This window comes from Cydia strobilella, chromosome 6 (assembly GCF_947568885.1).
Source record: "Cydia strobilella chromosome 6, ilCydStro3.1, whole genome shotgun sequence".
Classification (NCBI taxonomy): Eukaryota; Metazoa; Arthropoda; class Insecta; order Lepidoptera; family Tortricidae; genus Cydia; species Cydia strobilella.
In genome coordinates this window covers 5,245,685-5,268,948 of record NC_086046.1, presented here as the reverse complement: position 1 = coordinate 5,268,948, position 23,264 = coordinate 5,245,685, and the positions used below count along the sequence as shown (strand labels likewise).

Here is a 23,264-nt window from a genome sequence, read left to right as displayed (position 1 = left end):
TGGCAACTGTCAAAGGTTTGCAGAGATGGCGCCATCATAGCTTGCCCTTTTTCTATGAGATTTGGCTTAAAGGGCTGGCATCCAGGGCATTAAAAAAACAAAAATTTGACACAATTCTAGGGACTGACAGGGACAGGGCAAGCTATGCTGGCGCCATCTGCTAATTATTTCGACCGGCCAACCCCATTTCAATGCCGCTGTTTTTCAAATAATTTTACAGGCACCGCGCTTCGATAAAGTAACTTTAATAGTACTTTACAGTACATATGGTGCTATTTTCTCGCACTAGTGCGTAAAAGAACACTGTTCGTGCATATGTCGAAAGTTTAAAGGGCCATATGTACTGTAAAACGTTGTACGATACACGTGCGAATAGGTAATTCGCAACTCGTGTCGATTTAAAACACTCCCTACGGTCGTGTTTTAATTTATCGCCACTCGTTTCGAATTTCCTCTTTTCCGCACTTGTATCGTAAATAACTATTAAACGAGAAATAACTTTTTACGCATTTGATCACAAAATAAACGGGAACACAGAGTGGGTCTACAGGACTACAGAATACAGATGACGTTGTACACCGCCTACAGCTACAGCGTCACATTGTATGGGAAGACAGCAACGTCAGCAACTTTTCTATAGAATTGGATGCTGTACCTAGCGTACGGCATGGACCGGAGATCAAGTCAAGTTATTAACGAAGAAGGAAGATGTAGGCAAATGTAGGTAATGAAACTAATGAAACAATATAGTTGAGTAGTAGGTATACTTGACTTGAGTTGGTATACTTGATAGTAATATTATAATGGATGCTCAAAAGACCACCAAAGATAAACATTTTCTTATGTGTATAATAAAAAACAAAGGCATATTGAAGGTTAACACGAATAACTTATGAATAATAGAATACAAAATATCCTCTATAAAAATGCATACAAAATTACCCCTTATTTCATAAGTGATCTATAAACTAATTGATCTTGAAACATTTTAAGGAACACACTGTATTTTTTATCATGGAATGACTTTATATTCAAATTTGGTTTAATCACATCTGCTTTCCCCCCCATGTTTTGGATGGCTTCTTTCATATTCTTGAAATACTTTGAAGCACAGGCCCCTAGGATTGCAGCACCAACTAGAACGGAGTCCTTTTCATGTGGCTTCATAATGGGTAACCCTGTGGTATCAGCTTGTATCTGGACAAAGAGGGGGTCTTTTGTAATACCCCCACAGATAAGCAACGATTTAAATGAATCATATCCAGCCAGCACTAATGCATCAATGATGTGTCTTGTGCCATACTGAAAAAAAATAGAATAAAATAATCCTTAGAATTAGATTGTAAGCTTAATTGGCATTTGAGAGCATTGAGTCAAAAGTTCCAAAAATATTCCTTATCTGTTTTAGGGCTAGTCAGTTATTAGGAGCAGGGCCGGATCTAGGGTAGAGCGAGTGGAGCGGCCGCTCTAGGCGTCGGATGGCAAGGCGGGCGCCAAAATTGCGAATGAGAAAAAAAAGGGTAAAAAGCTTCAACGAAGGGCGCCAAAACCCCATTTCGCTCTACCCTGATCAAGGACTCGGGCCGGCACTGATTAGGACATGTGCACACTAGCGCCACTGTCAGAAAGTGGCGGCTGCAGGAAATGCAGGATGTGTAGGATACTTTTTGTGCCCATTAGGACGCACACATGTACTTTTAGAGCAATATGTACAGTATAAAAATGGAAATACTTACAGAAAGACCTTGTAAAGTGGCAAGATACAACACAGCCAAGTTCTCTTCACTCTTAGTTATGGAAAGGCCACTTATCATGCCCTTCATAAGTGAATCAGCCAAGGGTGATCGGTTACCATGAAAGTCTGGCCATACATGGAAGTCTTTTGTCAACAAACTGATATCAGAGAGGCCTTGCTTATTTGCCATTTTAGTCATTATGTCTCTTAAATGGTTGCGAACTCTGAAAGAAAGGAAAAATTGTCAATAAGGAGCTATTTCCATATAGCTTCAATTTGAAATCAACCTTATCGACTAGCGACAATGTGATACCTTTTGGTTGAAAACGTCGCATATATGTATATAAGAATAGAGGTAGGGTCATGCATATGAAACTAAAAATAATACATACTCTCCTGTCAAGTGTTTTTTAAGCAGCTCAATGCCTGCAGGATGGCTGGAAATGACATGATCCAGCAACATCCCTGATGCACTCTGCCCGGCTTCATTCAACCACATGTTAGGGACCATGGCACTGAAGTACGGACCCCATACTCCATGCACCATCACAGCCTTTTTGTTCACAGCCATGTGACATGTAGAAGTGCCACAGATCAGTCCAAGGCGGGTAGACATGTCTTTATCTATACCCTCACCATCTGTTCCAATCATTCCTAGGCCACCAGCATGTGCGTCAATAATGGATGTTGCTACAGGTGTACTTGGCAATAAGCCCAAGGCTTTAGCAACTTCCGGTGAGAGCCCTCCACAATGCTCACCAGGCATTAGAACTCTGTCACCAATCTTTTTAAAATCACCCTCAATTAAATCTTCCAATCCTACTTTCTTCAAGTAATCTACATTCCAACCCTGTTTACCATCAACAGAACACTCATAATTCCATTTGCAGACTAAGGAACACAGTGATCTGCTTAGAGATCCTGTGGCTTTCCATGTAAGAAAGTCGGGGAGGTCAAAAAAGTAACCAAACTGAGACCAATTGCTTGAATGTTTTTTTAACCACAGAAGTTTTGGGATTTCCATTTCTAAGCTAACTTTTCCTCCAACATATTTGAGTATATCATGGTTAGTGCTGTTTATGAAGTCTGCTTCGGCCTGTGCCCTGTGGTCCATCCACATTATTATATTTTGCTCATTGTTATAGGAATCACTCACTGCTAATGGGTTGAATTGATTATCTAAGGCTACTAGGGAGCATGTTGCATCAAATCCGATCCCTTTTATACTTATTGGATCCACTCCCTGGACGACATTCTGAAAAATTACAAATTCTATCAGTAACACTAGTGGCAATTCTATATGAGGATACATAAGAACTTTCATTAGATATATACAGTGGCATAGAAAGGTGCAGTGCAAGTGAAGTGGCTCCTAGCCCATGGCTATGCAGTAAAGGAGGTCCCACATAAGCCAATCCTTTCTATTACCTTGGGAATAGTGGGAATGCAAAGAAAAGGGCCTCACAGATGCGATTTCGCCCATGGCTAGATTAGTTCACGAGATGCCACTGCATATATACAAAATAGTTATTGAGTTATTATTAATAAAATAACTGAAACTAACCTTCATGACATATTCACAGCAATTCCATATGTCATTAGAGGACTGCTCATATAAGTCCACCTTTGGTTTCCAGGTTTGAATTTCCTTTACTGAAGTTGAACAGATATGTCCTTTCTGGTTCACAAGGGCTGCCCTTACGCTGCCGGATCCTACGTCGACACCAATGAAATAAACACCTTTCTCCATTTTTAGGAAATTATAGTTTCATTTATCAAGGCACTTGGCAACCGTCTTAACAAGAAAGATATTTAACACTAGTGGAATAGATCGTCAATGTTATGCAAGATGCTGAGGAATAAAATAATTGAGACAACAATATGATTATACTCGACCTTGGCATTACCGATAACTGGTTTACTATTAAGTAATAAAAAACATGGGTCTAAGAGATAACCTTGTTTACTCTCCATTCACTGTTATCTACAGAATCGCAATGTTTTAAACAAATACAAAGGGATAAATACATAAAGTTTTAAGAAATACATGTTGTAGATTTCTGTGTGGTCAGTATATTATTATATTTTTACAGAAATAACGTAGGTTTTAATTTAAATCACAGCTTTGCCGCCAAGGATTCTGAAGGAAGGAAGAAATAAAGATGTCAAGAGAGTGAAAAAACGTCAAAAATGACAATAAATAAAATGTACTCTACACACATTCGTTTAAAGTTTTTTTCGCATGGCAGAAAGGAAGGAGGAAATGTGCCCTCCCTTTCTAAATGTTGCCATTTAGGAAAAAATAAAGCTGTATTAATAATGAAATTTAAAAATATTTTTTATTTTAATAAACATCGTACAATGCTTTATAAATTTAGCTGTAGAGGCGAGATATGTTCTAGATTTATGCACAACGCAATAAGAAACTACTAAATGACTTAAATTTGAATGTTTTGAAATACTTTTTGTGGCTCAAACAAACCCAACACAATAAACATAACCTAAAACTTCAACTACTTCAAGTTTTTGTTTTCAATGTTTTCATGAATCTACTAGATTCCATCTAGTAATGCTAGGTCTATGACGTCTATGTTTGTTTTAAGAACCTAAAGGAAAGAGTAAATTGAAAATAATTTTAGATAAATTAAATGTAAATTAATGTTAAATATATAGACCTATTTTCCAAATATGGTGCGCTTTAAGAATAGGTTAGTATGATAGAAAATAAATGCTGGCGTTTTTTTTTTCATCATAGAACTAACATTTAATGCTCATTTATTTTATGATTTTCAGATACATTACAGTAGAGATATCGAGTCCCATGGTGCCAGAGAACAAACCTTTGAGTTTAAAATCCAGGATATTCCATGAAACTGTGCTGAACAAAATTCAACAATTATACGGAGATTTTGGTGTTGCTGCTATAAGAATAGGATTCTTGACAAAATATTGTAATGAGAATACAAGGATAGCCATATTACGTTCCAGACATGGTCCTCATATATTTGTCACTAGTAGCATACCATTTATAACTAAAATAGGAAACCTAGATGTGACTTTGAGGACACTACATGTAGGAGCAACATTGAAACATTGTTTCAAGTTTATTCAAAGTTACCAGAGAGCATACTTAGATACAAAGTGGATGTCTTTAAAATCAGACGAGGAAAGGAAACGACTGGAAGCAGCCGTGATGGATTTTACAAAAACCGATGTAGCAGTGAATATAGACAATTTAACATAAAAAGTTCATTTTATTGAAGAATCTATTCAAAATTAATAAATACATGTATTATAAAACACCTGTAAAATGCAATTGAAAACATAACTTGTTTGTTATGTATACCATCAAAATGTAATAGAAAGTATATGTAGGTATTATACCTACCTAACTGTATACATCAACTTAAAATGGTTACAAATGTACAGAATGATAAGACTGAATTACCAATATAAAGATGTCTTTGTTTAGTTAGGTCCATCCACATTGCCTGTGGCTTTACTTGCTTAATTCTAAATAATGATAAAAAGAAAATAAGGGGGTTTCCTTAATTATTGGTTTGCTAAAAGTCAAAAGCATTTATTTGTTCAACATGACATGTACATAAGTACAGGTCACAGGTCTCACATAATCATTGTATCACTATATTGTGCCGTAAGGCGTACAATTTTCCATTTTGTCAATTAGATTAGAACATTAGGTCAATTAAATTTAATTAACTGTATTAATTCCATAATTTTCTAACAATTAAAAACGCATAAAAACATTTTAACCCTGCTATTTGAAAATCCCAAATTGTACTATTAACCAGACATTTGTAAATATAATTTTTTCCTCAAAGTATGGTTAACAATAGGTGCTTGTTCAATACCTTTCAAAGTGCAAATTGTAACAACCTTGTCATTTACCATAGTGAATAAATCCAAGAAATGCTCCCTTTTACCTCTAGCATTAATGATCCCACATAAAATTTGGATGAATAATGTCCCTGCCTTAGGATGCCTAAAAGCCTCAAATTCTGGTGCTGTAGCCCAGCAAACTAAGAAGTCTGTCTTTCTCATGTTATGAGGGCTGTCAGCAACTAATGGTGATGTGGCACCATCAACTTGACAAGCCTGCAGGATTAGCACCTTCGGTTTGCCTCTTAAAGATTGCTTTTCATCCACTAAATTTTGAATATAATCCACTTTTATTGCTATGGAATCTGCGGCATAAACACACCCTCTAATGCCATGTGAGAGTATGCAAAGCATAAACACACTATCTTCAGCGGAGACTTTCTTTAACACTTGTTGTATAAATGCTATCATCTCATTACTGTTAAGATTGTCTCTGGTAATGATATCAAAGTTCAAGCCACGCATAGTTTTCTCCAACATGATTTTATCTTTTGTTGACCCATCACGTCTTGGCAATGCTTTCTCATTTGCATATTCCATGCTTTCTTTAGATGGATAGAACACTTCTTGGTTTATTATGCAGCATATACCCACTCTGTTCTTATTTGTAATTTTATACCTGTCATTCAAATTTATTGAAGGTTGTCTATCCGACTTCAGATCAATAGGTATATCTTCAAAATGCAGCTTTTCGATCATACTGTAAACTTCATTGAAGTCACAAGTTTCTGTGTTATTATCTTCTTTTATATTTAAATTACCGTTGAAAGGTTTCTCAACACTAGTTGAGGGAGATTCCAGTTTCACATTCATCTTGCTTTCTGTATTTCTCAATACAGTTGCATATTCTTTTAGTTCAGGTTCCCTATCAATTATTTTAGCTAGTTGTTCAATCTTACAGCTAGCATCACTTCTTTCATTATTTAGCAGCTTCAAAGTTATAAACTTCTGACTCATCAGTTGCAGAAGGACAAGTTCACAAGTATCATACTGCAATACATTCATATCAAACGAAGCCAAAGTCTTTTTAAAGTTTTCAAATGTATCAGAAGTCATGTTTTCACAAATATGGTATAGCACTTTTTTCATTGGATTTATGTGGGAACTATCTTCGTTTGTCGAGTAAAGTCTCTTTATTGTGGGGACATGGAAGCCCAGTTTCCTGATCACGTTGTATAATTGGCACACAGCAAGGGCTTCTAAGAAATGCTGACGCCAAGTAGGTCGTCCTTGACGGCTTAAAGCCCAGTCAAACAATAAATTTAGGTGACTTCCCTCAATGTCCCTAGAAATTCGTTGTAGTATAATAAGACGATCCAACGCTGTATCTGGTACATCATAGAGAAGGAACACGAGTGAAATCAAGTCGTAAACCTCCAATTCCTTTTCTATTTTAGATATCACTTCCAGGTTTATTGCGTTTAAGTTTTTAGCACTAAGTGCATTCTCTTCAACTTGTACACTTGCGTCAATACACATCATCTTTAATCAATGTGGCGCACGAGTATCCTTTTTGCTTTTTTAGCAATTATTAATAAATACTTACAAAAGAATGAAAGTCGAGTCTTGGTTGGTTTTGGTTTGTGTCAAATCAAAATAGGGAATTCCCTCAATCAGTTCAATCCATAGACATAGTATATTATACAGGTGGCTACAAAATAAGTGCAATCCCATTTCCCGTTGCCAGGGAGGTTTTAGGATTATACTGAGCAACTTTTACCATGGGACCAACCACGAAATCGCGAAAATGGACCAGCCAAAATGTATGAAACAGCCAAAAGTTGGTCCCAGGTCCCATAGTAGAAGTTGCTCAGTATAATCGGTATAATCCCAAAACCTCCCTGGCAACGGGAATGCACTTATATTTTAGCCACCGTATACAAGTAGTTAGAAGAGGTACAATGTATAATATTTTATGTATTTATTCACACAATGGCGGTAGCGTTTTTTATCAAGCGTATTTGAAATATACGACCACATAACTTCATGTATACGACAAGATCGTCACGTATGGTGACTATAGTTGGTCAAACCAAATTGTCAGTAAATAAGAACAAAAAAAAAACTATACTCATCCTTTTCTTTTTGGTGCTAGTACTAGTGAAAGACAAAGATAGTATGATTATCTCTTTCTATGTTTGAAATGAGACAGTCCTTTGACAAACTATACTAGCATATGAGGATCAGGGAAATGGCTAAATTGAGAGCCGCTTAATTAATACTTCAATAAAAAAAAAAACATTTAGACAATTTTGACTTTGACATCATTGACATATGTATATATGACATATATTGAGATTCGATCATGAAGTTATACCCTAAACAGGAGCGAGCTGTCACTTTTTTTGCCATACTAAATTGAACCTTATCACCGAGCCAGAAAGGTGTTCGTACCAGACTAGAGAAATCGGTCCACATGAGATAGCAAAAGTGGGTCGCGGTGTCCCACTCGCACATGTTGCCAATGTTAAAAAAATACCATTTTGGTAGTATTTATATCAAAAACTCCTAAAATTAAATACCTTCTTATATTATTTAAGTGCTATATTCAGAGCGCGGTTCTGATATCTTTTACGTAATTTGTAAATAGTTATAATGTCAATATTATTAACTGATTTAACCAAGCATGTGCACAACAAAAAATACATTAATTTTAATATGGTAGACATTGTAGTAACTTTGAATATTAATTGGTATCCCCAACTTGATAAAGAAATTTTCAAAATACATGAATGGCGGCGCTCAAGATTTATTTGCGAAATAAAGTATAAAATGGGTAAAATATATTGTGTGAAAGTTTCCAGAAGTGAAAGTTTTGTTGATTGTGGTATATCTTTTCACAGGTAAGCCTCAACTATTAAAGTTTACGATAAAAATACAAGAAAACATTGTCAAACTCATTAGGGTGACTATGATGTCGGCACGGCATGCAGCGGTTTCTCGCCAACAGGGGAGGCTACAGGGGCAAAAACCGCCCAAGGGGTAGAGGGAACGGAGGAGGCCACCAAGGGCACGGCAGTGCCCACCGCCGTGGCAAATAAAAAGACGCTACCAGGGGTAGGGGGGTGATGTTCCTTCAGGCCAATCTCCACCACGCCATAGCGGCCACAGCGGTCGTAGAGAAGCTTTTTGGCGAAAATGGCCTGGACATAGCCCTCATACAAGAACCATGGATAAACATCAAGTCCATGGCAACAGGACTCAACAGAGCAGGAAAGGTACTAATCTACGAAAAAGGAGCTAAACCGAGAGCCTGCATCGTATTTAACAAAAATATTAACCTCTTGCCTGTTACAGAGCTATGCAGTGAAGACATAGTAGCTGCCTACGTCGATCTGAAAGGGAGAGGAGCACTGAAGGTAATAGTCTGCTCCGCCTACCTGCCCGGAGAGAAGCAAGACCCCACAGAAGAACTGACTAAAGTGCTAGAGTACGCTCAGGCACAAAAGGCGGAACTTATTGTGGGTTGTGATGCCAACGCCCACCACACCATCTGGGGGAGCACTGGAATCAACAAAAGGGGTGAGTTACTATCCCAATTTATCTTTACCAATTGTCTGCACTTGTTGAATAAGGGCAACACGCCCACCTTCGTAACTAGAGCTAGGCAAGAAGTATTAGATATAACCTTCGCTACTGAAAAGGCGGCAAGCTGCCTAGCCAACTGGCGTGTCAGCAGCGAAAATTCAATGTCGGACCACAGACATATTTTGTTCAGTGTTAAGGACTCTCTAGATAGGGAACCACTAACGCGTAGAAATCCAAAAGAAACGTCATGGGAAGCCTATAAGGCTGACCTGGAAAATCGTCTAAAGGATGTACCAAAATATGTCAAAACACCAGACTCTCTCAACCTGACAGTTAATCTATTATCTGAAGGCATACTTAGGGCCTACGAACAAAGCTGTCCTTTGAAAGAGGCAAAAACTACTAACACAACGACGTGGTGGAACAAAAGGCTAGAAAACCTCCGTAGGTCTACACGTCGCATATTCAATCACTCGACCACGCCGAATGAGTGGGAAAGGTATGGTAGAGCGTTGACTGAATATAATAAACAAATCAGGAAGGCAAAAAGGAGGTCATGGAGAAGGTTCTGTGAAGAGATTGCCCAAACTCACAAAGGAGCGCGAATTCACAAAATACTTTCCAAGACACCGACCAACTATCTCGGTCTTCTTAAAAGACCAGATGGCACTTTTACGAGCACAGAAGAGGAAACTCTTGACTTGCTCAGAGGCACCCACTTCCCCGGTTCGTACACAACCAGTAACACACAGTTATGCGCCCAAAGGAATAATCAAATCCACAGGGCACGCAATATCGACTGGAATTTGGCAACTAATATCTTTAGACCAAACAAAATTAAATGGGCATTGGAAAAATTTAAACCATTTAAATCGGCAGGAGAAGACGGAGTGTTTCCAGCACTTTTACAGCAAGGACAGGACCTCCTCCTCCCGCATCTGGCCAGAATATTCCGAGCAAGTTTTGCGTGGGGAATTATACCAGATCAATGGACTAGCGTCAAGGTACGCTTCATACCGAAAGCAGGGAAAAAGGACTATTCACAACCTAAATCCTTCAGACCTATTAGTCTAACATCGTTCCTACTCAAAACGATGGAAAGAATCATTGATCAGCACATTAGAGCGAAATACCTGGTGGATAGACCACTAAGTGTAAACCAACATGCTTACCAAAAGGGGAAATCTACGGAGACTGCCCTACTCGACCTGGTTGACAAGGTGCAGAAAACCCTAGAGGAAAAGCAAACCGCTCTATGTGCGTTCCTTGACGTCGAGGGTGCTTTCGATAATACGCCCACAGAGACCATACTTAATGGTATGAAATCAAAGGGAGTAGACGAAACCACCACCAGATGGGTACATAGCATGCTCTCGAACAGAGTAGCCACTCTGACCCTCAATACTATAGAGCATGAATTTTATACCACAAAAGGGTGCCCACAAGGAGGCGTTCTATCCCCACTATTATGGACCCTAGCAGTGGACCAACTTCTTGCAATTATGTCAGGCCAAGACTATGACACACAAGGATATGCCGACGACCTTGTAGTCATTGTCAAAGGCCCTTGCCTCCACACTATATCCAACCTAATGCAAGGAGCTCTAAACACAATATTCAAATGGTGTAGAGAAAATGACCTGTCCATTAATCCGAGTAAGACGGTAATAGTACCATTTACAAGAAAACGGAAGCTTGAAAAGCTTACAGAACCAAGACTTAATGGACAAATAATACCGTTCTCAGAAGAGGTCAAGTATCTAGGGATCACTTTCGACCAAAAGTTAACTTGGAACGCTCACCTGAGGAAAATTATACAAAAAGCGAAAATGGCCATGTGGTCATGCTGTCGAATGGCAGGAGCAAGATGGGGTATAAGACCCAAAATTGCTATGTGGTTATACACAGCGGTAGTGAGGCCCATTATAACCTACGCCTCCGCAGTCTGGTGTAACAAAACCAGCCAAAAGACGGCAATAGATACTCTAAACAGCCTGCAACGCATGGCTTGTTTAACAGTAACAGGCGCCTTCTCCTCGACACCGGGGGCGGCCCTCGATGCACTGCTGGACATTTTACCACTCCACTTGCAGGTGCAAAAGGAGGCCAAGCAGTGCGTCTACAGAATATGCACGCTAAACAGGCCAAAATGGCGCTCTCAAGCACTAACCAAACTGAAGGCCTGGGTTTTTGCAAATAAAACCCTTAGCATGCCCACTGATGACACGCACACAGAATGTCAATTTATCAAACTGTTCACAGTAGAAATACCTCCTAGAGACAAATGGACCAACGGCCAAATGTACGTTGAGGAGGGAAGCCATATTTGGTATACAGATGGTTCCAAGAAAGGCAATGATGTAGGATGTGGGATCTATGGTGAAAGACCTAAGCTCAGAGCTAGCGTCAGCATGGGCACACAGGCCTCAATCTTCCAGGCAGAAGTCTTCGCCATCAACAAATGTGCGGAGATCAACCTGGATAAAAACCTAAGACACCAACATATCTACATCAACTCAGACAGCCAGGCTGCTCTGCTGGCACTAGATTCACTTGAGTCAAACTCAAAACTAGTCCAGAACTGTAAAAAAAACCTAAATGCACTGGCTAACTCCAACAAAGTCATACTTAGATGGGTACCAGGGCACTCCGACATTAACGGAAATGAAGAAGCGGACGAACTTGCTAGAAAGGGCGCAGACACAACCCTGGTCGGCCCAGAACCGTTCTGTGGAACCACAAAACGGGATGCATATTCTCTGCTCAGCAACTTAGAAAAAACGAGAGCAATCGATTGGTGGAAGTTCGTCAAAGGACAAAAACACTCGAAAGCTCTAATTAAAGGATTCAACAGCAAAGTTGCTAAGGAGCTTCTAGGGCTCAAAAGACACAAAACCTGCGCGGTGACTAGAATACTGACTGGACACTGCAAGTTGAACAAACACATGTTTCAAATAGGAAAGATACAAGATCCGACATGCAGGTTCTGCCAGGAGTCAGAGGAGACTGCAATGCACATTCTCTGTTCCTGTGGACCACTAATGTCAAAAAGAAGTACCTACTTAGGGCGGCACGTACTACAACCCTATGAGGTACAGAACATTACGGCCCAAAGAATCTGGAATTTTCTAGATTCAACGGGCATTAGTAATGAGCTTTAAAGGGCCGTCACAATAGATCACTGTTTGGTCGACGTGACACTCAAAGGCCCACAACGCCCCAAATAATAATAAATGATGTCGGCACGATGTGAATCGGCCTTACAGAGTTCTTATTACCAACGTACTTACTTAATGTAAAAATAAGTTTACCTAAATAAGTATATCTTTATTTCGGCATGTTTAATTATTTGGTTGATAGATAGATAGATAAATGATTTATTTGTGCACGTAATGAGAGCTATATAATTGCCAAAATTTAAATCCAAAATCCTTAAATATTACAGACACATTTATACATAATATTCTATATAAGTTGAACACACATTTCCGTCAGTAAACGAAGGCGGCAAATTAAAAAAAAATTGGTGCAATTAACTACGATGACGCTTAAAGAATAGCTGAAGTGTGCAAAACAGAAGCCATTACGTATATGAACATACCATGAGTGCGAAAGAGGCAGACTACAAATGAAAAAAAGTGACCATTTTTAGGGTTCCGTACCCAAAGGGTAAAAACGGGACCCTACCACTAAGACTCCGCTGTCCGTCTGTCAGTCTGTCTGTCATCAGTAACAGCTTTTATAACGACTAAATTAAGTAAGGTTTTGAGAAGCGTTTTACAGAGGAGAAAAAAACTATATCCATTCTCTCTGACTTCCTATGCATGAATGAAAAAAGATCTTGGCCAAACTATACATTCCAACTTATCCTAATATCCCACATACATATGACTTATGGTCACCCTAATTAGAAAGAGATGCAACCGCCCACTTTGACTTCTCATGTGGACACACTTTTTGGCCCGTGTACTCCATCCGGTTTATTAAAATCTAAATCCGTGGATTCGATTTGATTAGATTATTGAGATCCGGTTCCGGTCAAGAATCAAGAATTCTTGTATTATAGAAATTATAAGTAAATTTAAAATTTTATGTAATCGAATTGTTAACAGATTACATTATCTATTATTGTTTATAGATTATATACAAATATATCGTAAATACTATTCATATGCAGTATACTTGTGATATTTGGTATTGAAAAGTGTTTGGATATGTCTATAACTCGTTCTGAAGTTTTGCGACTGTATAAGAACTTAGTTTTGTATTCTAAATCTCTAACACTTACGGACCCCGTTTACTTTAAGAAAAGAATAACTTCAGAATTTAAACGCAACAAATCACTGACGGATCCTAAAGACATATCATTTGCATATGAGGTAAAATTTTCTAGTATATTTTAGGTTATTTTTTATTAAAGTAGCCTATATAACATTTATATTATAAAGCGCATTTCTTTTAAGAAATTACTATTTCTTAAGAAATATAAGATAAACCGAAAGTCTGACTTGACCCCAGAGATGATTTGAATTAATCATTTATCAGTGGCTATTAGCCACCATATTATGCTTGCTTGCACATAATTTCTAGTGCTGTAAAGTGTTCACCTGGTCTTATTCTCTGTTTGATCCAAGCTTGATATTGGTTTAAGGCATTATGTTGCTTCATTGTCAATAAAATTACCTCCAGCGGACGCTCGGGCTGAGGTTTTTTGAGGGGTTACAGTATGAGCTTCTTCAAAAAAGGAGTCTACTGGTTTTTAACATCTCTAGAGTTGTAGATTACGGTGATTGCTTACCACCAGGCAGGCCATATGCTTGTTTGCCACCAGTATGGTATAAAAAAATGTGTACAAAACAAGTATACTAAATGATTCCACAGACCGTTAATCCACTTCTATATTCATAGCCTGATTAATTTGATACTTCATGCTCTAAAATGTTTTATATTCCTTTCAGAAAGGAGCTGCATTGCTATGCAAAGGATCAGTAGTTTAAAATGTTAAGGCCAAATCTACTTTTCAACACCTCCCGACTAATTGGGCCTGTAATAAATGCTTTCAAGCATACTATAGATTACTCTAAGGTGCCAAAATTAAATGAATATGATTTAGTGGAAAAGTTTGTTCGAGGCAGTGGACCTGGTGGGTCGGCTGTGAACAAGAATGCCAACTGTGTAGTCCTAACACATGTACCCTCAGGTAATGGTAGTGGTAGTAGTATCACAGATCATCTTCTAATTTTCTTAAACTTCTGAACTTCTAAAGGCACTTTAGCGAATATTATGTATAACCTGAAGAGTATACACGGTGGCCAAAACATAAGTGCATTCTCGTTGCCAGGGAGGTTTTGGGATTACACTGAGCTACTTTTACTATGGGACCAACCCCGAAATTGCGAAAAAAATTAGGTTGTTTCATACATTTTGGCTGGTCCATTTTCTATGGGAGGGAAATTTTTTTTTCGCGATTTCGTGGTTGGTCTCATGGTAAAAGTTGCTCAATATAATCCCAAAACCTCCCTGGTAACGGGAATGCATTTATTTTTTATCCACCCTGTATAATTAAACCTGACAACAAAAGGAGGGTAGAGTATTACAATTATAGAAATACCTATAAATATTGTCGGAGAAAAACATAATATTAAAATGAATTAAAGCACCAAAAAAACCTAAAGTAAATAATTTAGTAATGTTAGTCTCATGTTGCAGGGTTTACTGTCAAATGTCACAGTAGTAGATGCCAGGATGAAAACAGAAAAATGGCACGAGAGATGATAGTAGCAAAATTAGACGCTGAAATAAATGGAGAGGATAGTATAGCAGCTCAAAAGAAGAGAATAGAAGAGAAGAAGCTGAAGAGGTCCGAGTACAAGAAGAAGAAAATGGCTTTACTTAAAAATGAATGGAAGAAACGTGAAGGATTGTAAATATCTACCTAATTTGCTTCATTCAACTTAGTAGTCTTAGTACCCATATTTTACTGAATCTTGTAACTGGTTATACGTATGTCCAGTAAATTGTACAGTTGAAATGTAGAAATTAAATGAGTACATAAGTAATAAAAAATAGTTAAAAATACTTGCTTACTAGTATAATTTTTCATTGTAATAACACTATTTATAGGTAGAATATGTAGTGAGATTTTGCAAAGTGTTCTCATAACATTCACTGTCAGCGAGTCCAGTGACCCTTTAGGTGGGTTCACTGTTCGTAGGCGCTTTTCGCTAAACACGGGTTTTCAACTCTTCATGCTTAAAGCGCTGAACCAATTTAGTTGAAATTTGTTATAGTTTGAGCCCCGGGGAAGGACATAGGGTAGTTTTTATCCCAGAAATGATCCTTTAAGGGGGTGAAAAGGGGGATGGAAGTTTGTATGGGAAATCGATAAAAAGCATATTGGATAAAAAATAAGCTACCCAAATTACTAACTCTATGCAGACGAAGTCGCGGACAAAAGCTAGTATTAAATATACCTAGTTTTTAGTTATTTTTATTGTGTAATTTTTCTTTTTAGGTAGGTGAATACCGAATACAGATATTCGGGCGAATATCGAATATTCGGCAAAATGGTCAAATAGGCCGAATGCCGAATAGTTGCCGAATATTCGTGGCTTCTCTAAAAAAAAACATGCAGTAAGTATTGAGATTTTTATGCATACCAATGCGCGTGTATGAACGCGTGGTGCAAGGCGTTGACACCATATTTTGCAAGTGTGCGTTTTTGAAGGTATCTAAAATATCAAAGGCTCAAAGGCTCAAAGGGTAAAAAAAGTAGTTTCGCCTAGAACTCCAAAACTCCTATTGATAAGAGTAAAGCAAATACAATTTGCAATTTGCTTCGGTGCTACGCGCTACGACGCCGCGTAGCACTTGCGCTCGTTACATACGTGGGGTATAATTGCATATACAGTTACAGTAATGAAGGTGGATAAGATATGATATGAATAATAAATAAAAAACAGCTGAAATTCCACAGGTATAATAGTAATACTAGCTTTTGCCCGCGACTTCGTCTGCGTAGAGCTTAGAGGATATAATCAAACGGAGACGCCTTGTCTGCAATATTTATAATCATAATCATAATCTTTTCTGTACAAAAAAGTCTCTGGATTTTTGCGGGGGAGGGGAACGTCAAATGTATACGTAACGTAAAAATAGCCATGTCAGATAAACGTCAGTCCATACATTGTGTAAGACCATTGGCCGACTATTTTCGACAGAGGGGAACGCCTGTTACTTAATGGCTACTCTGTTTGGTTATATCTGCTAAGGCTGCTTTTTATCGATTCCCCACACAAACTTCCACCCCCCTTTTCACCCCCTTTATTTCTGGGATAAAAACTACCCTAGTCCTTCCCCGGGACTCTAACTATCTCTATAGGTTCAGCGGTTTAATCGTGAAGAGGTAACAGACAGACACACTTTGAAGTATGGATATAGGTAGGTATGTATAGCAATTACCAATTAGCAAACATAAGTGATAAGCTTATGACTCGTTATGATTTTAAAGGTTTGCTGCGCTTGTATCAAATGTTTCACAGTTCTCTTAGGGAGTAGGATGTAATACCTAACTAATTAATTAAGAGAAAATGAACACCTACTCGCTTAAAAATGAAAAAAGAACATTGTCCGGTACTAAAATAAATATGTAATGTAGATTAAAAAAATTAACCTTCGTGTTGTACCTAAATAAGCTGTCTATGAACATTATGTGACGTCCCACGGGTATAGGTAACTGGCGGTTGGCGCTTACGACGCGTAGCAGCGTATTCGTATTGGAGCGTCGTCGTGAATAGCAAGCAATAGAATCACGGCGGGAAGCCGCCAACGTGAGTCTGGCGTGGATATCGCAGATTGTTCACGCCTTCGCGCCATGTCCCCCGTTTTTTGTCGGTTTCTCGGCTCGCGTCACAGGAGGCGCGAAGCGCGAACTTGCAAGACTACACATTACTTATACACTATTTTGGCTCATCAGTGGAAAGATAAATATTAATTATATTATGATTAATATTGTTTTAAGCGGCTATATTTTACAGTTTTAAAACAAAACAAAATGGAAAAACAGCTAAATTAAGTATAATGCCGTAGATAACTAACAGTTAAACTCGATCAGCTGATGCTTTTCAGCCATCTTGCCGCAAAGCAAACTGCGCAATCGCTGTGAAGTTTTTAATAAATCATTATTACTAAAAAACGATAAATAACGCAAAAAAGGCGGACTTAATGCCAATGGCACTCTCCTGCAGCTGTTTTTGTCATAGGCGCCTTCCGGCATCCGATATCGGAAAGTTGTTTCCGATAAATTCAGCCATGTTGGAGCCCCCAATCAGCTGTCGGACCAATAGTATTTGTTTGTGTGCGTAGGTATATGTAGGCATAATGCTTGTTGTAGTGTGCGTGACCGCTAAAGATGGCGCCCCGCCCGGGCGCGCCCCCGCGGCCTGACTACGCGGATAATGATCCTACATCCGACATTGGAACGGACAATGTGAGAACGCTCTAAGAGCCAGCCGCCATAAGGTACCTTTTCCCGTGGAACGTCACAATTAATCCAAAGTAACATTCATACAACCTTGAAAACATTTTTTTGTTAAGCCCACAGCGGAGCTCACCTTTATTAAAAAGGCCCCTAATTTATTTTTACGGCTTCTCTCCTTTAATCAAATTAGATGTCTTATTTAATAACGAAAATAAATATACCTATGGGAAAATATCCCGCCACGACGAGCAAAGCGATGCGCAAGGGCACTACCTAGACCTACCTTTTCTCAAAGCGCTTCGTCGTTTTTTTGAACTCTCATAACTTGGGTTTGGATTATACCAGATAAACAAAATTCTCGGAACATGATGCCAATAGGGGACTTATTAAGCATAAAAAATATCAATTACATACCTCCTATACTTTAGATTTTATTCATATTTAAAAAACCCCGATTTCGTCACTGACTGACTCACTCACTCACTGATGATCATCAAAACTTTTAGGGTACTTCCTGAAGTTATAGGAAGCTGAAATTTGGTATGTAAGATAGTCTTAGTACACTAACAACAAAAATTTCAAAAACTTGAAATTGTAGCCCCTAAGGGGGTGAAAAGGGGGTGGAATTTTGTATGGGCAATCAATACCTATAGATAGTTTTTATTAAGGGGAATGATACAGAATCGTTTTCAACCCCAAAATCACCCTATAAGGGTGAAAGAAAAAAAAGGGGTCAAAAAGGGCGTTAGGGGGGAAAAGGGGGTTGAAGTTTGTAAGGGGAATCAGTAAAAAGCAGATTGTATACTTAAAGATTCCTTCAGATAAGTATTTCAGGATGTTTAATAGTAAATGATCCCCATAATCCTTCAAATTAGGAGATGGAAGATTGTCATAAGCAGTTTACAAAAAGAAGTAATGTAACTTAATAGAAGTAGTTGATAAATTTAAATACTTAGGCCTAACTATAGATAAACACATTAATTGGAAAATACACATAGATACAGTATGTAATAGACTACGGTCTATATTATGTAAAATTATTAGTTTAAAAAATATAGTTAATAATAAAATATTACGAATGTTATACCATGCACTGGCTGACGCTGTTATTGGATACGGGTTAATAGCTTATGGACGCACCTTCAAAACTTATTTGGATAAAATATTAAACTTACAACTACGATTGATAAAAAATATAATAGACAAAAAAACTAGAGCAAACTGTAGTAACGATTACACGATCTTATTTAAGAAATTGAACATCCTGCCAGTGCATGATAAAGTTAAGTAATTAATAGCAACTGATCAATTTAAAAATCCCGAATTCAAAACTCCGCGAGTATACACCCGAGCGTCGAGGGGGTTAAAACGTCGTAAATACGTGGAACCAACCGCTAGCAACTACTATGGTAAAAGGACGCGCAAGTATATCACACCGCGAATAATGAACAATTTATCAATAGAAGACGAGTGTGCTAGTAAAAACATCTTTAAATCAAAAATTAAGAGGCCGGTGTCGATTTTAGTCGCAAAAATGTAAAATTGATAGATTTAGTCCGTGAAATTTTACACCTTTTGTTACCTAATTGAAATAACAAGTACTAGTTTCTATTAGCACGTCTTCTTATCTTACCTTTTATCAGATCAGTTTTTTGAAAACAGACTCACTAAGTTAGTAATGTTTGCTTTTCTGATGGACGTTTAGGTAAACGCGCGTAAAGCACTGATTTTTTCGCTCTTATTTGTAAATTTCGTAAAGTTTGGACTGCTAAACATGGTAATGTTGTATTACACATATCCTGTACTTGACGTTTATCAGACTACATTTTTATTATTATGACTTTGAAGTAGTGTAAATGAAAGTTAGACGAAATCAATTTTCTCCAGAAATTACTTCAAAACAAGTAAAAATTTCTCTGAAAATCGACTTAATTTCAACGTAATTTTGATACTTAAACAATCTACAACATTTGCTGAAACTATACTTATACATCAATTTGTATAATTTACCACCATGATTTTTTGATGAATTTTTAAAAACTGCCCCTTCTCTTCATGCATTACCGGTGACGCACGCTCGCGACCTCATTATTAAAAGGCAAGATGAGAAGACGTGCTAATAGAAATCAATACTTGTTATTTAGATATTACGTAACAAAACGTGTATAATTTCAACGACTAAATCTATCAATTTTACATTTTGGCACCAAAATCGACTACGGCCTCTTAAGAAGTTGCTATTGGGTACAACGCATGACTAAATATATAAGATAGGTAAATATTGTATATAAATAAATATCCTTTATTGCACCAAAATCATACATTTTACATACATGTAAAACTACAAATAAATTCTTAAAGAATAACAACAACATATATACCTACAACTTACACTGTTAATGTAATATAAAAGTATTAACCTTAGTAATATAAGTTAATCATTAAATTTAGATTAAGGTACTAACATTGAAAATGAGTGCACCATTTCGCCGTTAAACGCAAGTTTGGCGAAACTTGTATAAGTTTAAAATGTGTTATACTTTTTTAAAAGTGAAATCCAACCAAAAACATTTCATGTAAAATGTTGCTAAGACGAAACCATAAGGCTCGCACTATCAATAAGTTATCAGATCTCTTGTAGAGCCAAGCTTCTAACTACAGGCCCTAACAGGCCCTAACTTCTCAAACTCTACACCTTAGTTAAAATATGTGGCTTGGCCGTTTTGTTACTACAAGAATTCTTGTGTAATAAAAAATAATTTATAGTGAATACATTTTTCACCTTACGCCCATGTGACGGTAGCGAAACGGCCAAGCCACATATTTTGACTAAGGTGTAGAGTTTGTGAAGTTAGGGCCTGTAGTTCTGACTTCTGATACAAGAGATCTGATAACTTTTTGACTGTGCGAGCCTTATGGTTTCGTCTTGGCAATATTTTACATGACATGGTTTTGGTGGGATACATATTTCTTTCTTGGTATTTCGAAAATTACCTCTACGTGCAAGTCAACTTAGATGTCTTTAAACGAGAATATTGAATATATCTATGGCAAAAAATCATATTGCTTCTTTGGTATTTCGAAAATTACCTCTCTGTGCCTATGCCGATACCTACTACCGGGGGTTAATTTATTTTTCTAACGTTTTAGTCAATGTTGTTGAAGTTATATGATTTGATTGTTCATTAACTAATATTTAATTTTTAACTGACTCTCCAATTTTATTGTACCTATTGTATTGTACCTAATCGACTTTAAGCTGTTTATTCCTCCTAAGTCCCAAAAATAACGCGCCACTAAGTTCGAATCTTATTTTCTTAACACCTTAATACCCGTTTAATTTTCCTTATACAACGCTTTTGTGTGAAAAGGTTGAGGGAGGACAATGAAATCATCGTACCGTAAGACCGTAAGGCGATTGAAGCTTGGAACTGGCGATCTTCCAACTCGCGGGGGTCGTTCCTGGAACTAAAATCTGCAGAATCCCACAAAGGTATTTTAATTTCTTCAGTTCAGTGCACATTTTAATAAATTTATGAGTGACGCTTGAATCCGTATGGATAAAATAAAATGTTCTTTGATATAAGAACTGCTTTCAGTCTTTAGTTGCAGTTATAGATTTAATAGGTACCTACATAGTTTTTTCAATGGCTTTATGAATTAGAGTTAGATATGCTAATTCTAATTCATAAAGCCATTGAAAATTGTCATGGACAAAAAACGGAACCCTTATAGATTCGTCGAGCCACTTTTCTCTGAAACTAAGAACTATACTGTTGAAAGTAGATGTATTCTGTGAACCGCATTAAGATTTTCACACAAAAATAGAAAAAAAAAACAATAAATTTTTGGGGTCCCCATACTTGGAACTGAAACTCAACTTTTTTTTCATCAAACCCATACGTGTGGGTTATCTATGGATAGGTCTTCAAAAATGATATTGAGGTTTCTAATATAATTTTATTCTAAACTGAATAGTTTGCGCGAGAGACACTTCCAAAGTGGTAAAATGTGTGTCCCCCCCCCCTGTAACTTCTAAAATAAGAGAATAATAAAACTGAAAAAAATATATGATGTACATTACCATGCAAACTTTCACCGAAAATTGGTTTGAACGAGATCTAGTAAGTCGTTTTTTTTAACACGTCATAAATCGTAAACCGCAATTTACCTTTCACTCACGTTTCACACAAAAATACATTGTTAAAATTATGTAATGTACGGAACCCTCGGTGCGCGAGTCCGACTCGCACTTGGCCGGTTTTTGTACCTATGGCAAATGTAGTTAGCTGCAGAGATAACTAACCCCCTGCATAAAAATGTTTTTGGGAGTGAGGGGGGGGGGGGGTCAACTATCTCTGCAGCTGATTGTACCAATGGGCGTATGGAGATGGATAACAGGACGCGAAAAACACCTAAAAAAATTTGCCACCAAAAAGGAACACCTTTTTTGTTTTTTTTTTTGACGCAGGGGAATAGTACATTTCGATGCTAGTGCGGAAAGTATGTCGTTACATCACGAGTACCGAGATATCTTGCCACGAGCCGCAGGCGAGTGGCAAGACTCGGGACGAGTGAAGAATGACATTTCCGCGCGTGTATCGAACGACGTTTTTTAATACAGTTGCGAAAAAATAAGAAAAACAACAAGTAAGGAATTCGAAACTTTTATATTATTAATTATGTGACATCATTGACTTTGACATTATGAAGAGGTGTTTTTTTAGCTGGGTGTTATTATTATTGAACCCACTTGTTTTTTTTTTAATGCATGTTCTATAAGACAGAAACAATTGTAAATATAAAACATTGTCCTCTAAGAACAAATTAAATTATTTTCTCTGAAAATATTTTAATTTGTGGTTTTTCAAGTAGACACACTACTATTTAAACTATAAACTGAAAATAAATATCATATACGAAGGAAAAAATGACCAAAGCCTCCAGTGTCCAGAGCTGGAATCGAACCAGCGTACCCCGTTTACCGGACAGGTGCCTGAACCGCTCGGCTATCCGGCCACGGTGGCATGGGTCGAAATTTCCAAGTATATGACAATTGGCGCCACAAGCCTTCGGGAATTTGCGATGTCATAAATTAAACAAAAACAAATGAATTGCTTCCCACAATACTTGGCTAAGTTTGTTTATCAGTATTGTACAGTGCGTAGGCGTGCCGCAGTCGGCAGCAGAAGCCAAAACAGGCTTCAAAGGGAGATTTTGATTGAAAAGTGTTTGATCCAAAATACCGCAGATGAACTTTAAAACTGGTTAAGGTTAATTTTGGCTTCACCGATTTTTTACTAGTTGTTTGTTGATTGTTTTCGAGTACCTATTTATGCTTAGCTGAAGTTAAGTTGTGATCGTAACTATGCATATTTTGATAAAATTTTAACTGTTAAGTAGGTATATGTCTGATGGTTGCCACTATAAAGCCTTTTAAAAGTCAGACGGACGGACGGACGGACGCTCGGCGTAGGTAGTAACAGGATGATGGCGAAATCACACTCGGGTTGTTTACAGAATTGGCCGCCCATTGCAAAGTATGAGGTTGCCAACCAACTGACATTGTTTGCATGCGGCGAACGATCGGGTACAGAATTCCCAAGTGTTGAAATTTGCGCA

At 37.7% G+C, this 23,264-nt stretch overlaps 5 protein-coding genes across 5 annotated transcripts; 3 read left to right on the top strand and 2 right to left on the bottom strand.

Moving 5' to 3' along the window:
• Positions 1 to 829: 829 nt before the first annotated feature.
• LOC134741997 (FGGY carbohydrate kinase domain-containing protein) lies at positions 830 to 3,760 on the bottom strand. The gene is made up of 4 exons (XM_063674913.1): positions 3,300 to 3,760; positions 2,128 to 2,990; positions 1,737 to 1,959; positions 830 to 1,302 (listed from the first exon to the last, which is right to left on the bottom strand). The coding sequence occupies exons 1-4, from the start codon at positions 3,483 to 3,485 to the stop codon at positions 946 to 948; spliced, it is 1,629 nt and encodes a 542-aa protein (XP_063530983.1). The 5' UTR covers positions 3,486 to 3,760; the 3' UTR covers positions 830 to 945.
• Positions 3,761 to 4,270: 510 nt separating this feature from the next.
• LOC134741988 (ribonuclease P/MRP protein subunit POP5) lies at positions 4,271 to 4,982 on the top strand. Its single transcript, XM_063674893.1, has 2 exons — positions 4,271 to 4,443; positions 4,529 to 4,982. Exons 1-2 carry the CDS (start codon positions 4,424 to 4,426, stop codon positions 4,977 to 4,979), a joined length of 471 nt encoding a protein of 156 aa, XP_063530963.1. The 5' UTR covers positions 4,271 to 4,423; the 3' UTR covers positions 4,980 to 4,982.
• Positions 4,983 to 5,140: 158 nt separating this feature from the next.
• Positions 5,141 to 7,212, bottom strand: LOC134741987 (caspase-8). The gene has a single exon (XM_063674892.1). It carries the CDS (start codon positions 7,115 to 7,117, stop codon positions 5,540 to 5,542), a length of 1,578 nt encoding a protein of 525 aa, XP_063530962.1. The 5' UTR covers positions 7,118 to 7,212; the 3' UTR covers positions 5,141 to 5,539.
• Positions 7,213 to 13,314: 6,102 nt separating this feature from the next.
• Positions 13,315 to 14,261, top strand: LOC134742019 (LYR motif-containing protein 5A). The gene is made up of 2 exons (XM_063674939.1): positions 13,315 to 13,542; positions 14,122 to 14,261. Exons 1-2 carry the CDS (start codon positions 13,378 to 13,380, stop codon positions 14,158 to 14,160), a joined length of 204 nt encoding a protein of 67 aa, XP_063531009.1. The 5' UTR covers positions 13,315 to 13,377; the 3' UTR covers positions 14,161 to 14,261.
• On the top strand, positions 14,162 to 15,241 carry LOC134742017 (mitochondrial translation release factor in rescue). Its single transcript, XM_063674937.1, has 2 exons — positions 14,162 to 14,363; positions 14,873 to 15,241. Exons 1-2 carry the CDS (start codon positions 14,162 to 14,164, stop codon positions 15,088 to 15,090), a joined length of 420 nt encoding a protein of 139 aa, XP_063531007.1. The 3' UTR covers positions 15,091 to 15,241.
• Positions 15,242 to 23,264: the final 8,023 nt, after the last annotated feature.